The 17,111-nt window shown below is 41.9% G+C and overlaps 2 protein-coding genes across 7 annotated transcripts in view; one reads left to right on the forward strand and one right to left on the reverse strand.

Annotated features, from left to right (window-relative positions):
• Positions 1-15,801, reverse strand: part of LOC139779719 (uncharacterized) — a 28,011-nt gene extending 12,210 nt beyond the window's left edge. Inside the window, exons 1-2 of the mRNA XM_071718184.1 lie at positions 15,714-15,801; positions 15,145-15,220 (exon numbers count right to left, since the gene is read on the reverse strand). Coding sequence (XP_071574285.1) covers positions 15,145-15,220; positions 15,714-15,772 — 135 coding nt within the window. The 5' untranslated portion in view covers positions 15,773-15,801. The remainder of the gene's footprint in view (positions 1-15,144; positions 15,221-15,713) is intronic.
• Msi (RNA-binding protein musashi) overlaps positions 1-17,111 on the forward strand; it is a 129,005-nt gene that overhangs the window by 89,551 nt on the left and 22,343 nt on the right. For all 6 annotated transcript variants that reach the window (XM_071718170.1, XM_071718169.1, XM_071718168.1 and 3 more), the window contains one exon: positions 16,526-16,766. In XM_071718170.1, the coding sequence (XP_071574271.1) occupies positions 16,526-16,766 (241 nt within the window). The remainder of the gene's footprint in view (positions 1-16,525; positions 16,767-17,111) is intronic.

The raw sequence follows: 17,111 nt of genomic DNA on the forward strand, positions 1-17,111 counted from the left end.
TAATAAGTTCACATTTCGATGCCGTAGAAAATGCGCAAAATGCTTATCCGCGTGGAAACGCGACAGTGACGTAGAATTCTACGGGATACTTTATTTCTATCGCGTTATTACTTAATAGCAGATTCTTTGATCGATTTTGAATTATGTGTCATTTATTGCAACCGTTTCAATAATCAATTGCGCGTCTTTATAATTTTATGATTAATTCTGGTTTTAGGCAAAAGAACGATTCTCAAAAACCGTTGTATCGTTATTCGTTACGATTCTCCTATCGACTATAATTACCTCTCTAAGCATTGTAATTTTTTCCTAAGCAGCTTTTTATAAACATTTATATTTATAAACAATGGCGATACGCAGGTGTTCACATTTAAATGCCTCACCGTGTACACAGCGAGATCAAAGCATGGTTATTATCGAAATAACCCTTGTATATTTATGAGCGTATAACTATACCTCCCCCGCAGAAATCGAATTGTTCCCTTGACAACAAACGAGCCCATATGGCGCGCGTACGGAACAATTAGCTCTTAACTTATAACGGGGTATAAAGTGATTTTCTATTTGGACCTGATTCAGGACGTCGAGAGAGCGAACAAAGCCTATTGAAAGAGAGAGAGAGAGAGAGAGAGAGAGGGAGGGAGAGGGAGAGGGGGAGAGAGAGAGAGAGAGAGAGAGAGAGAGAGAGAGAGAGAGAGAGAGAGAGAGAGAGAGAGAGGGGGAGAGAGAGAGAGAGAGAGAGAGAGAGAGGGAGAGAGAGAGAGAGAGAGAGGGAGGGAGGGAGAGAGAGAGAGAGAGAGAGAGAGAGAGAGGGGGGGAGAGTGAGTGAGTGAGTGAGTGAGACACTTGAAGGTGTTCGTGCGCGACTTGTTTCCTTCCACGCCCCGCCAAGACACCTCTTCTCTCTCCCTTTCCCCCTCTTCTCTAACCCTCTCTCTCTCGTCTGCCACACTTCGCTTCACCGAACTACAAAAGAAAAAGGGGCATGCAGGGGTAAGAAAAGGCGAAGTTCGAACCTTGTCGACACGCATGGAGAAGCCTGAGAGGAGGTTCTTGTACGCGGAAACTAAAAGAAGGAGAGGGGGTGTCGTAGATCAGCGTGATAAGGCGCGAACACGATCGACGAGAGATCCACGATTAAGCAGATGCGAAAACGCACCCTCCCCCTTATTGCATTCTCGTCATAAGAGAAAGAGAGCAATTTTCGTGGGCTCCGTCACGTCGAAGATTACGCTACGCGCGGTAGAAAGATCGCGAACCACCATGTAATGCCGCTACGAGTCATCGCCGCCCCGACGAGATATGGCGAGGGCGAGACGAGAAGAGGACGATGCCGATACACGAGTACACGTATTACCCGCCGCCGATCGGTCGAGAAAGTGTCATCGGTAGGTCAGTAAAAGCATCAGCAAGCAAGCGAGCAAGTGGCCAACAATTGTAGCATTTGTTGCCGTATATCTTCTTTTCTATTTCTCTCTTTTTCTCCCTCTCGTTCTCACTGGTCTCTGGACTTCGTTTAACAATAGTTGTATTGATTACCACAGATTAACACAGTATAATAGACAGTAGCATATACGTATCTTGTTATCTTTCCTCTTTGACGTTTGTTTCGTTTGATTTTGTTGCGAGTGGTTAACGTTCGTGTCCGTGTTTCTTCTTGCCCCCTTTTTCTCATTTTTGTAATCATCTTTCTTTTTGTTCCGGTTCGTCGAATATTGTAACAGGTTGAATTTTCGCACACGGTAGAAGGGATCTTGTAGATACACTTAATTATCGTTCCCTTTGTCACCCGTCCATGTAGGTCTTATAATAGGTCTCACAGTTGCGCGCGACTCTCGCTGAATTGGTTGATTTTTTTAGTTGTTTAGTTGGGTTAGCAAGCAAAACTTTACCTAGAAATTAGAACATCAAATGGAGATATAGGTGTGCTGTTTTATTATTTACAAGCTTCCGATTTTCTAGAGACGGAAAGAAAGATTTACGTGGAGACAGAGAGAATTTAAGTATGCATAAAAAATAAAAGAAAGATTAAATATTCCTTGTTAATTATAGTAATTATTAGAGGAAAGTCCCCTATTATGAGATAGGGATCTTAATATGAGATGGCGGGGTTTTTTTATAGTAGGATCAATAGATGGGGCCTATATAGGGCCTTAGAGCTTAACATATCTTATATAAGGATCCCGTCTCATAATAGGGGACTTTTCTCTACATATTTCGAAATCAATATTAATTTTATTCTGAGAAAGTTGTTTACTAAGTGTTTACTTGAGTGTTTACTAAGAAAACATTCAAGATCTATAGAGAATAATGATAATATGATAATGGTAGCAACGAGAGCAAGGGGTCGGGATACGCTAAAATTCCTTTACATGTGCTCTCTTGGTTGTAAATGCGCGCCAGCGCGACGCAACGATCAATGAATGTGAGCCAATCCTGATCAGATCGCGTTAATTAATATGAGTTTTATTGTTTCTGTCGGAAAAGTGGATCACGTATTCGTTAATCCGCGTGGCGCATGCTCTGTTTCTACGTGACTTCACTAACTCGCAATCGTATTATTCCAGAGAAAATGTTTACATCCAATTAATGCACCTGAGAGAGGTTATTCCTTTATACCTTTATATTTATTTTTTGAATATATCGAAAGGATAATCGATAACGTGTATAGATATTAATATAATTCTTCGTATATATCAATACAATTCCTATTGGAGCAATTAGAATTTTAAAAGACAAAAAGTGATATAAGAGTTTACGATTCCTTTATAGAATCTCTTAGGATCGATTGCATTTAGATTCTAAAAAGAATTATGCTAACGCGGATTTTAGTGTTTAAATAACATAACTTAGTGTCGTAGAACCAATTTGAGAAATTTTTTAAATTTATGATTCAAAATGATATCGGAAATCGCAAAATTACCAGACATATTTAATCGGGACTTTTGAGCCAATCCGATCTTAATCAAATCGCATTCTCGCAATTCTCTCGCTGATAACGGCCGAAGAATGCCCGACCGAATCGATATAGCCGAAATAGTGGAATGATTATTCGGTAGCTTACAGTAGCTTACTGTTTCCCGCAACGCGCGGTATCTGCTATTAATCTTCTTTGATGGAAACTATTCCGAATAACTTGTATTAATCTTCTACTACCGCGTTTACTTCCCATCTGATACAGTTATTAGTAGCTTTTGGTTATTTTCTTTTAATATAGCTTTAATATATATACAGGGTGATTCAGAAATACTTGTACAAACTTTGGGGATAAATTCTTCATACATAACAAGAAAAAAATGTCATATATATATATACTTTGGGAATTAGTTCTCCACACATAAACAAGAAAAAAATGTATATACACATATGTCGGGAAATACCTGGTTTATATGTTATAATCGAAAGATTACATTTCAGGCCTACACGTTTGCCTGACCTAAATCCATTAGAGTTTCATCTGTGGAGACAATAAAAAATCTTAGTTATGCAACTGAAATTACAAATAAAGAGACGCTTCACCAATGCATCATAGATGTCTGCGAAACCATTCGCAATCGTCATGGGATCTTTGAAAGGGTGCGACAGTCCATGATTTGACATGTCCATGCGTGCATTGAAGCAGGTGGAGGACATTTTAAGCATTTGTTATGAATTATAAGTAGATAAACAATTGAACTAAAGATGTATTACATTGGTTATGTGTCATTGTAGATGTATCCTGTCAGTTTTTGTCGAAAGTAATCTTTCGATTATAATTCATAAATCAAACATTTCCGGACATATGTATATATATATATGACATTTTTTTCTTGTATGTGTGAAGAATTTATCCCCAAAGTTTGTACAAGTATTTCTGAATCACCCTGTATATGTGTATGTATGTAAAATAGTAACATATGTAATTTATATAATTGTCAATATATTACGTTTGAACGTGATGCAAAAAATAATGTTTTATTTTATATAATAATATTATTACGAAACTGTGACTACATATAAGTCATACACACGCACACATATGCCATTAAATAAAATAATGTATATGTAATATATGTAAAATAATATATACTATTTTATATATATTATATATATATATATATATATTATTTTATATACACATGTACATACTGTTATTGTTACATGTGCGTGTATATGTCAATAAGCATTAAATAAACTTTCGGTATTTATCGGCATGACTCTGTTGGTATATCGGAATGAAAACGCGTGTGTCGGCAAGGTAGGAAGCTGTAGTTATATATTGCCGGCTGTACCTTACCTACCACGGGTAATTTCATTATCAGTTTCTTGTCGCGCGTGTTTCTTTCGCATATCCTGGAAACATCTTGTATTTATCGGATGCCCACATGAGTCCATTCCTTTTTACCACAAACCGCTCGTTATAATAACTGCTATGAATTCGATGATATAATTATAACTTAAATATAATAATCTCTAAAATGCAAAACAATGATCTGACAATGAGAGAAAGAGAGAAAGATGCAGCGAGGTCAAAGCGACGAGATCTATATTTTATATTAATATTCACACACAATTTTAGAATTTTGGGATAATTGTAACAGTGTTGATATATACGAGATTAAAATATTTTTCAATAACAAGATTAATGGATAATTAAAAAATGAATAATTAAAAAATTCAACTGTTTACAATAGACATTATAAAATTGCGAAGAATTACGTGTAGTTGTCCCTTGTATCAATGAAAATCGCAGCATTACAATAAAATTATCCCAAACAATTCCATGATTTTCAAATGTAAATTCAAAAGTTACTGCTCGGAAGTTATTGCTCGAATACGTAACGCACAACGCACGTGGCAAATTAAATTTAGCCATGTGAGAATACGTCGGTAAATATCCGCTGCAACGAGCCGGAGTATAATGCCGTATAACAAATGATTTCGAGACAGCCGGCGGATCGATAGAATCGCGCGGTGGTATTGTGCCGCACCAAGATGATTAATTAAATGCAAACACCGCCACGCCCACGTGCGACGAATTGAGGTGGATAATATAATCGCGTGGTCGTATTAACTGCGTGGTGACATGTAATGCGGCCGATCCTCCAAGGGATACTCGAGATGTCGCGATAAATGTAGGTCGATGTCGTGTCATTTGAGGGAGGTGACTTTCCCTTTTTGCGGCTATCAGTCCTAAAATACGCGCCACCGCTGCACCGTAATGAAGACTTGCGAGCGTTGAGACGAAAAGCGATCTAGTGAGACTCACATTGGAACGGTAGTTTGTGATTAGTTGATTTTGGAAATTATTCAGGGATAAAGTCTCGATCGAAGATATAATAAACGTGAGGAAGAAAATAAACGCTGCATTATAGAGTAAATATCTGGAATATGCAGATTTTATTGAAGTGACATAGGAAACAACGTGATTAGACTTCATTCTGATTGGTTAATTCGGTTAGAAGAAAGAATAGAGGAAAGAGAAATATTGGGAGGGGGGGCTGGCCTAGATAGAATAGGGTTGCTGAAAGGATGATGAATCCGCGCGAACCGCAGATGAAAATTGTTTCTGATCGATCCGCTTAATGATACCATTAGCGGCGTTCCCAATCTCGGTCAAAAAAAGAACAAAAACATTTTCACGATTTGCATCCGCAGCAGTCGCTCGTAATGGTTGTAAAAAAAGCTGTGCTCACGTGTAGCTCTACACATTTTATAGCACATAACTAGCATCTTTTTCAAATTTTATTCTAGTAAAGACACAAAACCGTACGATCTGTAAATAGATTGAAAGCGCGATCTATCTTTGGATGTTTACATTATGATTCTTTTAATTCTGTCTTTTTACATGACAATGGTTTATGCAATTCATTGATTTATTATCTTCATTTCATTGTGTCTGAATTGTGCAACGCTTAATAGAAATTTTTTTTATAAAAACAGCTTGAATTAGAGAGAATAAAGAAATAGAAAAGGCATCGAACAATAGAAATCAGTATGGCATTAATGTGCTTACGTATAATATTTCAGTTTGCTCTCATCAAAGCTTACATTGCGCTCTCTATTGATTATTTTACTATTTACAGATAAGTACATAAAATAATAATACATATCGTACATCAAGTTAACGTGCATATTAATGTTTGCATATATTTTCAACGCAAAGACATTTTTAGGACACGCATATTGCGCACTGTATAATGCGTGAAACGATGATGTGGTTTTGGGAGGGTCGGTATGGCAGGCTATAGTGTTTTCCGTTGGCCATCTGTCGAGGGGAATACCCCCCGTGGATTAATTGGAACCCCGCGTATTGATCCAATAACGTGAGTGCTGGATACAAGAACCAGAGAGGGAAAACTTGGAAAGAGGGATTCCCGAGAGAAAGACGGAAATTCCGGAAAGAGTTCGACGTTATTGTTAAATTAAAAGTGCGAAGAGAAAAATAAGCTGAAGCGTTATTATTCAAGTGAAATACAAACACAAATAGGAGTATTTTATTAAATCGCTGTAACACGAAAAACTTGAAGTGGTAGACGCGTATAAAATCTTTTGTAGACAAAAAATAACGGAATAAGAATTAATTATATTTTATAACACAATGAGATAAAACATTTATTCTTTTAAAATATCTATTTTAAATTAAATATTTATCTTTTTTTATACATATATCACTAACCATCTCTTTATAACCTTTTTTTCATGTCCCTCTTAATATAATTTCTTCTAACGTTGTATCAAATCAAATTTACTGAAGATATTCGACATGTTTCTCATTGTAATAAATTTTATACTTTATACTCGGTAATAACCACACAAATTTCTCTCTGAAGAATTCTAATAATCGAATATCGACTAAAACGCGCACATGTATAATATTCTGTAAAAATAGCGCGACATCTCTTCTAACGAATACGTCGACAATGCACGATTAATATTTACACCTCAGCTGAAAGCCACTCGGACTTCTCTCAAAGCATTTAAAGCCAGGTTATCTTCGTCTCGTTTATAGAGCGTCGTGTCACGAGCAGACGACGTGTTCTGCGTTAATTGTGCGCCTTAATTAAAACTAATATCGTCCAAATTAAAATAAATTAAAACGCGGCGGCAACCTCTCGTTCCGCCGTGCTGTCATTTCCTCTAAAGACCGTCTTTAAAAAAGGGTTCTAAAGAAAAGGTACACCGTTTGTCCGTATGCGCGAATTGTATGTATACGTGTAAGCTCGTAGTCGTTCTTGCATTCTTTCACGCTTTGAATATTTTTTTTCGGGTCTGCTTTTTCGTTCGCCGAAACTGCGATTTTACATTTCCTTACAATACTCTGCGGAATATAAGCCGATACTTCTTTTTTCCTTTAGCCTGGGTGAGCGATAATTTCCTTTCGTCGGATAGGCAGGCATGGAACGTACACAAATAAGAAATAGACGAAGAAGATAGGAAAGAGGTGCGTTGCTTCAGAATACACACTTATATAGGTGTTCGACAGGTATTTACGGAATGTGTGCATAATCTAATTGCTTTGATCGCAACGTGCAAAGCATGCAAATTGCTCGGGGAAATATATCTTTCTAATGATTTATATGTTTACTTTGCTTCTCCATTCGCGTGTTTGTTCGTTGCCAAGATATTTTATCTTCTATTTCTATTTTCGACCTATTCGCATTTAATATCAATAAATTGTGATAGTATCAGAGAAACATATACATGGACATTCTTTTTCAGAATTATCGTAGAGTTATGAAGTTACCTAAAATTACCTATTTTATACAAAAAAAAAAAAAAACGATGCGATTTGAGGTGAGTGAATCTCTCTCAAGCGACGGATCAAGTTCGCTTAATTAGTAAATCGAGTTAAGATAATGAATTATCGATAATTCTATAAGGTCCGATCGAAAGCGGAATTGGAGCGGCCAGTTGAAGCGTCCAATAAGCAACAGAAATATCCGATATTGGTATAATTTATTCAAGATCGTACAGACTCTTACAGCGGAATATCTAATAATAATAATAACACGCTAAGAAACTACACAACACATCTCTGCGAGTGCCAGATAGTGTATACTCTATGCTCTACACACTTATAGGATTCTCTATTTAGATAGAGGAAGGCCTCGCTATGTTTAAATCCTCGTGAGAATCTTTAGAGACTCTCATGAGTATTTAGACGTGGCGAGGCCTTCCTCCTTCACTCCCTTTCTTTTTCCGCCAGCCACGTTCCAATGGTAAGGCACACCGAAAATTTTTTCTGCGTCGGTCCTCTTTCTCTTCTCCCGGTGTTTATGCTCTTCGCCAAGGAACATCCGTGGATCATCCCGCGCGTAACCCTCCGCCAGCACGAGCGGTAATTCGCTTCCTAGCGAGGAGCGTTCCTCCTCGGACGGAGACAATGCTGCCGCCTGGCGGCGGTGCCCTGAGTCATCTGCGCGGGGACCGGGAGGGTTGCACGACAAACCCACCCCAACGTTCACCGGCTCTTCCGTCCGTGTCCCCCACACTTGTATCCCCCACGACGAACACACGACCATCACCGCATCACCACTACCAAACCGTGCGAAATCCAACCTCAGTAGTTTTATCAACGTGACTCGACGCGGAACATTCATGTTGATAGGGCTGTTGCTTTTCCTACCCGCTGATATGTCTCGTCCGACTAACACGCAGCATCAAACCTCAAAAGAAATGGTGCCACATCCGGTTATTATTCATTCGGTCGTTTGAGGACGAAAACGCGTCTTCTGGAATAAATTCTTCCACCTTTTCCGGCTTAACGTTTTATTATACTGAGGCTGCGTTCCGATATTTACTGCCAATACTGAACATCTATAGTGTACGTGACGTAAACTATAGATTTTCAGTACTGGCAGTGAATATCGAAACGCAGTCTGAATATGCACTGACTTCGAAATTCCTCATTTTGGAATTGTATCTTTGATCTTGTCCCGTGACGCGTTCGATTTTTACTCACATGCGATTGTAGCCGCATTGAGACTCACGGTGGTGCACTTCGAAGGTACTGAATAAAAGATGAGAGTGCTACAGATGCATCCGGCAGTGTAGCTTCTGAATTATCGCTATGTAAGAATACTATACAAAGAATAGGGCAATGCTACGGATTATACGAAGCAAAATCTATGCTTATCGAAGAATATTTCTTCTTCGTTAGACTTTCATGAGAGGAGCTGAAGTAATTTGCGTGGATATTCAAGTTTGCGAACAAGCCTTCTCTTCTTATTCCAAATAAAGTCGCACATCGAACAGATTACAGAACATTCTTTCCTTGAAGTTTTATTCGATCGAATATATGGAGGGGAACGATATTTTCGTATCGTCTATAATTGAAGAACAAATCTTTTCAGTTAGATCTAAATACATGCTGCTAGAAATGTAAATCGATATCCAATATTATCTAACTGAGTGAGTCGAGAAAAACTGGACCACCGAATGATGCGGACGAAATTAGCAATGATGTCTCTGGCTCGACAACGAAGCTATTTCGATTCTTTTCCCACGGCATTGTCAGAATGAAAAAAGAAACACGGTAAAACGTATTACTCCGAGTGGGAAAATAGTCCACTTTGGCCGTTTCTGTTTCACCAGAAACCTGTACTAAGGCTCATTGTTTACAGTGTCTGATGAGATTTGTCCTCAGATTTGTTCTCTTCTTTTTTTCTATGATGCCTACGGTCTAAGCGATCAATTTCAGAATGAATAGACTGCGAATTTTGACGGGATAAAAACTGAGTCGAATACCGCATTTAGCAAAGACCACTTCTTCTATGTTGAAGTTGAAGTAATCGCAAAGTGGCAGGGGATAATAAACAGAGAAAGGGAAAAGAGAGCAGTGACAGAAGACCCACGATCGACCTCAACCCGGCGTTAACCTTTTCATCGACCCCGTTGTCCGCCACCCCTTCGCATCGCTCCAATTCCGTGTGCTAAGTCATAAACGGAAACAGGGCCGATTCATTACTCAGTAAATGGCCAAGATGTATTGTAGGCGTGGGATTAATAGAAGAAGATATAATAAATAAGTATACGACGTACGGTGCCGCGCCGCCGCCTTTTAATCTTTGATTACTTGGCAGCCAAGCATCGAAGCATAGTCACGAAGTCACGAAGAGTATCGAAATATCACGTAACGATCGCAAAAAATGAATCTCTCGATGAATCCCCGAATTTCGATACGTTTTTTGGATTGGGTTTCAATGAATTCCTCACGTTTCGGGTTTCGCGCGAGCCCGCCAGCCGACCGGAGCGAAACTTGCCCTTCGCGAATCCTCTGCCTATTCGAGTATCGATCTCGTACGAGTGACGAGTAGACACATCCGACCTCCACCGAAACTATGTTACAACCTACGACCTTCTTTTAGTTCCGACTTTCGATCGGGTTACCCATCGCATTCGCGCGATCGATGACGGACGAAAGAATTTCCGGAGCGCATCCGGGCGGCGACAGCAGCCGCAGCGGATCCGCGTTTTCCGAATTAATGCGAGCGACACGCGATGTTATTCCTCGACGAGAGGTCACTGCGCGACGATAACGCGCAGGAATATCCACGGACGCGCTCCGGCCATTTTGCGGACTATAGGCACAACGTAGATGCGTCCCGATAACGAAACGCCTCTGTCATCGCCGTGATTTCGTGATCCTTGCCGATTCTTCCTGTAGGACAAGCCGATCGCGCGAAAATGACTTCCACCATTTTAAGAAAATAACTCCGTGTTTGTCTACGTTTTAAAAAGGGGGCGGAGAAAGAACTGTTGACGGTTGACGCGACGGCGACGAGAAGTCGGGTCCTTGAATCGACCAGGGTGGCGAGTAGCCGCGCCTCTCGGAAGCTGCCTTATCGACTGAAAACACCATCGCTGTACCATGGTGTGTTCATGCTGACGAGTATCGAGAACGCTGTAATGGTTTACGAGAGCTAAAAACCCGGTAGGATGTTGTACTCTCGCCAGGATGTTGGAGTCGACGTGGCACAATAGTCGAGTCGCGTTCGGGCGTTTCCTCCTTGTTTCCTCTCGTTCGCGAAGATACACCGTTATCGTGCAAACATTCGTAAAGTCCCTTGTCCGTATCGACCCCCACTGGCTTTTTCACTCTTTGTCGTTTCCCTCGACCGCGAAAAACGTCCAGTGAAAGCGCGCCCGACACCAATTCGACTTTTAACCGGGATACACTTTCCACATCTTGTATGTCTTGACGAGTCTCGATAGTGATGACGACGACGCGATTGGAAGTGGATCACCAGGACGAGGACAATGTCCCATCACACCAGTAACTCTTTAAAGGCGTACTGCTGTGACAGGACAATATCCCCGGCCGGTGGGCAGATTTCTCTCCGATGTCTTCCTTCTCTTTCTCGGAGTTAGGGTTGCTCTTCTCGATGCTCCCTCTCTCTCACGTCTCTCACTCTTTCTTTCTCTATCTTTCTCTCTCTCTCTCTCTCTCTCTCTCTCTCTCTCTCTCCTCTTCCCGGTTGCTTCTCAGCGCGGCAGTCGAGCGGATTGCCAAGCGAGATATGGCGGCCGGCGAAAAATACCCCTTTGCGAAGGCCGTATCATTCGGTCGAGCGTCCCGACGGCACTGCGTCGCTCGGTGGCGGCGGCGCCTCCGCACCCTCTCCCCAACCACCCACCCACCCGCCCGCCTCCACCCCTCCCCCCACTAGGACTGGGGCTCTTCTACCTTCGAGCCTCTCCCACCGCGAGGGAAACTCACCCTCTTCGTCTTCGATATGATCCTCCGGTCTCGTGTACACGAGAACGCATGCGCGCGAGGGAGAGAAAGCGCTCGCGCACGGGTATCTGTGTGCGTATGCGCGATAGGGAGGGATATACAGGGGGCTCAGGGTGCGGAAGAGTAGGCGCGAGAGGGGGACCAAGTATGACCCCTCGACGTTGCTGGGGGCGGACGCGGAGACTGCTGCTTGGTACTAGGGATGTCTAGCGATACTGAAAATACTAAAACTACACACGATCTCCCTACACCGGTCGCCACCCCTCTGTCGTCCACCTATCTCCTTCTCACCCCCTCTCTTTCTCTCGTTGCTTTTCTTCCTCTCTTTTTCGCTACCCTCTTTCTCTCTCTTGTCTTTTTCCTTTTCCTCTGTTTTTTTCTTTTCCTCTCTCTTTCACTCACTTTTTCATCTGACGCCCCGTCTTCGCCCCGTCGTAACGTAAGACGATCGAGGTCATCGGGAAAGGAGGATACTCGGCTCGTTGCATTATGGACATTCGTGAATTTGATAATCGCTCCATCGAACGATTATGAATCACCATTTGTATTCCTACGGAAACGCTGTATCTACCGCTGGGGTGCCTTTTTTCGATGACAATGTGGCTCAATTAAACAATCGACAAGCCGCATCACGTTGGCCGATTGTTCGATCGTCCACTCGAACCACATCAAACGGGTTTTTTAAATCTCAGTTTACTCGGTAATATTTCGATTTCGCGGCGATAGCTCGATAACCGCAAAGCGCGCGATACACCGACGAGAAAATTAAATCTGCAACGCGCGGAATTATTTCGCACACAATTTTAGTTTCGTGTGAACGAACAACAAGGTAACATGTATAAAGATATGAAGGCAGTTTAGACTCTGTTCTAGAATAACTTGAAAAGCGGAAAAATTTAAAGAATCAATATAACTCGTTTGTTGATCAATCCTGGCGCGAATCTAATTACGATTCACGGAGCTTTTTTCTTAGAGCTTTATTTTGCAACATTTCGTCTGCATGATTCAATGCGTGCGAGCGAATGGACGAACGCGCGATGGATGTCCCATTGATTTTCCCTTTGGACCAAACGGAAGACACTCTGAAGATATCGCCGCGTCGAAAGAATTCCGGCTCCAAGACACGTCTATTGAATTTCGAATATTGAGAGACGGGCGTTGATTGACGCGGGAAATCGTGGGGAAGGCGCTAAACGATGTATCGTGCCTTAGATCGTCCCTCTTCGACCTGCATTTTTTACGTGGATTTTTGATACCGACGAAAATAAACATCTCTCTTGGAAATAAGACGTAAGACTGAGAGAGATAAAAGGGTAGAAAGGATGAAAAAGAAAAGAAAGTTTAATAAACATGATGCTCCGTTGAAGAAAGCGTATAGCGAGAGAAAGGGAGAGAGAGAGAGAGAGAGAGAGGAGACGAGGAGAAGAACACGCGGTGGCATCATAAGACGTTCCGCGCGGAGGCCGATCGCGGCTTCCTCGGCGAAGGAGGGAGATCGCGGGAGACCGAAGCCGACATGACCGAGCGAGCAGCGTCAAGAGCCGTGCGGTGGTGCGAGCCACACACGGCGAGAAGAACGTCGCTGAGGGGTGTATTGATCCACCGGCTGCGCGTCCTCGTCGGCGTCGTGCCCCACGACGGGCAACTACCCGCTTCCCCTCGCGCCACTTCGTCCCACCGCTACTGCTGCCACCACCGCCGCCGCCGCCGCCGCCGCCGCCGCCGCCGCCACTCCCAACCCCAAACGACTCGCTCGTTTCGCTTCGACCCTCCTGGCTCTTTCTCCTCTCTTCTCTCGCTCGTCCGGACCTTCCTCTCCACCCTTGCTACTCTCCATCCTGCTCTAACCCCCGCCCTACACCCCCGCGACACCCTTCGTCGCGCGCATGTCGACCATGCCGCTCGCGGCGATATATCCGAACCGGGCTAACGCACAACCCCCGACCGTCCGCCCCGCTGCTACCCGGTGCGGCGCACCCCGCTGTCCCGTCCACTCGCCATTCTCTCCATCCCTCTCCTCTCCGCGCGTACGGCCGCAACGCCGCCGGTGCTGGCGGTGAATGTACGACGCGTTACGACGCTGGATCCTGAGGGAAAAGGCATCGCGACGGCACGGTATATCTCCGGTTAGATATACACGACGGAACGACCATAGTTTCTCTTAGTTTCGTACGTATCTCTTGAGTCACATGCGAGACGCGAGATGGGCGAGACCACCTCCCCCCTCCCACTATCACTCGTCGGCGGGATTGGTTTGTTACCTCCGATATATAAGATATCTCCCTGACTGGGGGAAGAGAAAGGATGCATCTGACGTGCGTAAAACACGCACGTAATGTCCGCGGATTGTCTTGCTTTTTGTGGCGGCGAGCTCGCGACATGACGCGCTCGTCACGTTATCACGTTATCGCGTGGATACGGCGCAGGCGAAAGACAAAGTCGTTCCATCAAAGATGAATGTTGTCTAAGACGATCGACAATCGTATAGATCGTACGGATCGTACGTTTGGCGTTTGATCGAGAATGAAATTATACGGCGAGACCATTAAGGCGACGAGAGCTCTCGAAATAAAACGTGTAATAGAATTTCAAACGCGATAAACATAGTAGGCGCGTTCGTGAAACGCAGCCGTAAGGTGAATTATTTAGCAACGCCAAATATAAACGAACGTGGGCAAGACAACGATAACGCGATGCGCGATAAATCAATATAATTGTAAAAATAATTAATCGGGGTTAAGACTGATAATGGTATCGCTGTCAGAATTGATCTCATTTGAAAATACAGATTACGCGTCACTTATTTAGGCTGTTTTTAATTAATTGCTTTAACTGAATATTTTACATTGAGCGCAATAATTAATTAGATATTGGCGCTCGTCTGTGTCTCCAGGCATTAAATGTAAGCGCGTTCGATGGCAACAGCAACCGGTCGGAGATTTATGGATATTGTGAGAGACAAGGGATGGACAGATACATTGTTTTTTTTTTCTCATGAGATTATCGATTATCCTACAGCTTGAACAAAACGAAAGCACTATCTGAGAACTTATTTTATGACAGATAAATTTTTTAAAAATGTCAAAAGTTCACGGAGGAACAGTTTTACTAAAGTATCTAAAAATTATTAGATATAGATCTGAAAATAATTTTGTTGGAAAATATAAAATGTCAAAATAATTATGTAGGAACGCTGAAACGCGCGCTAAAAAAGATAATGACGCTGCAAAAAGTTTTGATTCTAGCGACCAGCTTGAGAGTCATAATTATCTTGATATTTCTCCACCAAAAGTATTTTCAGATCTGCATTTAGTTAAATTTCTAGCTACTGCAACAAAACCGTTTTTTCCGTGTAACTATTAAAAAATAATTTTTTAAATTAAAACTAATTTTAAAAATAAAACTGCATCTTGCGAATAACTTACCTTCAAAGTACGAGGGTTCCGCAGGTCGAAAAATCTCGGTACGGATGGAATTTCGAATCTCTGATAATCGGTCAGCCTAAAAAAACAGTATTATCCGTTTGCTTGGAAATATACATTTTTTTCTCGCGTGTAACTTTTGCGATTTACGTAGATTCTGACGAATGTGAAAAAATTGCAAATGTGAAAGAACGATATACGAGAAACGTTATCTCCCGTTTTTACTTTTTACTTGGTTCGCGATAAAAACATTTGTATTTTTTTCAACAGACCGGTGATCGCTTGGCATTACACGGCATAAGTAAAAATTTCTCGTAAGTGGACGTAAAACATAGCAGTGCCAAGGTCGTTAGCTCTCGGCAGACACAGTGACCTTAACACATCGGCGTTATACATAGAATGTAGATTGCTTACAGGAATAGACGGGCCGCGCTATTTTCCGTCCAAGTTCCAGGGTTTGCTGACGCGAACGTTTTGCGAAATAATATATTATTTTTACACCTTGTCGCGCGAGACAGAGTGTTTGTTTCACTTTATCGTTAGCCCGAAAGAGCGTAGAACCCGCTACTTACTGAACGTCAATCGTGGTAACGAACAATCTATGATAGGCCATGAAGGGTATGGCGAGCATCACGCAAGTTTGCACGAAGACGAGCGGTATCAGCTGAAACAAAAAAAATATGAGCACGAACTCTTAATAAAACTGTCGATATTTGTGAGATATTTATCGCCATCTGCACGAACGCTTTTCCCATGGAATGGTTGCAAAATGTAATAAGTAGAAATCTGTCATTATATAACGCGATGTATAATTTGATACGCGCACGCAAATATGTTAGCTCGCGTCAACATGACACACGGAAAAAATAATGTTGTATTAACAGTATTAGCTAACAGCAGTCAAATTGAAAATAATCTTGTTAATTTAATAACAATATTAAGAAAACAAATACGTCATACTCTTGTTCTAATAAAATGTCATTTCTTTTATTAATAGATATTATTATTGAATTAACAAAAGATTATTTTTAATGAGAATAGTGTTGTTAATATAGCGTTATTTTTTGTACACAAGCGCTTTTTGTAATTAAAAATGCAAATCTTTAAATATCGCAAAAATGACATTGTGTGTATATGCATAAATAATTGGTAATTATATATATATGTATATATATAGTATGTATGTACACAATTCGCAAGCTTTATTATAACTGTTATAAGAAATAGGTAGAATGGTAGGTATGTTTTACAATGAAACTCCTGCAAAATTATATTTAGCAATGTTTGACTCTCCATGGAGACTCCAACGCGAGCCAAAATGGCACGTGGACTTTTACTTGACGGCAAATGGTCTAACGATCGATTTATCTTTGATTGTTCGCAGCGCCGGCATGGAAGCGACAAACGGCACGATCGAGCACGACTTCCACAACACGCTGGTGCCGATAAACGGTAGTCACTCAGGTAGTTCTGGCAGGAGTACGCCAAACGGCGGCGACCCGGCGCCGGGCAAGCTCTTTGTGGGCGGCCTCTCCTGGCAGACGAGCAGCGAAAAGCTGCGGGAATATTTCAACATGTTCGGCACCGTCACCGATGTCCTCATCATGAAGGATCCGATGACGCAGGTCGGTCTACTTATCTGAGCATAACTCTCGGCTTGCTCGCCCGATCAATTACGATTGTTTATTGTACGAGGCTGTTCTCACGCGGCACCATTCGCTCTCTATCGAGCTAATAATCAAATCAATCGTGCCTCTATCTTACGTTTTCATCGGTCACGTCCCGATAATATTTCACAGCCGCGTAATCGGGAGGATACGAGCTGTTACTTAATTTAAACTTGTTTGAGAAGATTTTCTAATCTCTTTTCCTAGTTGAACGTTCCTCAGTTTATTTAGTACTTACCTGTCTTAATGCTTCGTAGGGGGGTACAATTTATATAATTTAGAAATCTATTTTCAAAAATATTT

This window comes from Temnothorax nylanderi, unplaced genomic scaffold (genome assembly GCF_030848795.1).
Source record: "Temnothorax nylanderi isolate EJ_2023f unplaced genomic scaffold, tnyl_v1.0 TNYL_tig0238_pilon, whole genome shotgun sequence".
In the NCBI taxonomy this organism is placed as follows: domain Eukaryota; kingdom Metazoa; phylum Arthropoda; class Insecta; order Hymenoptera; family Formicidae; genus Temnothorax; species Temnothorax nylanderi.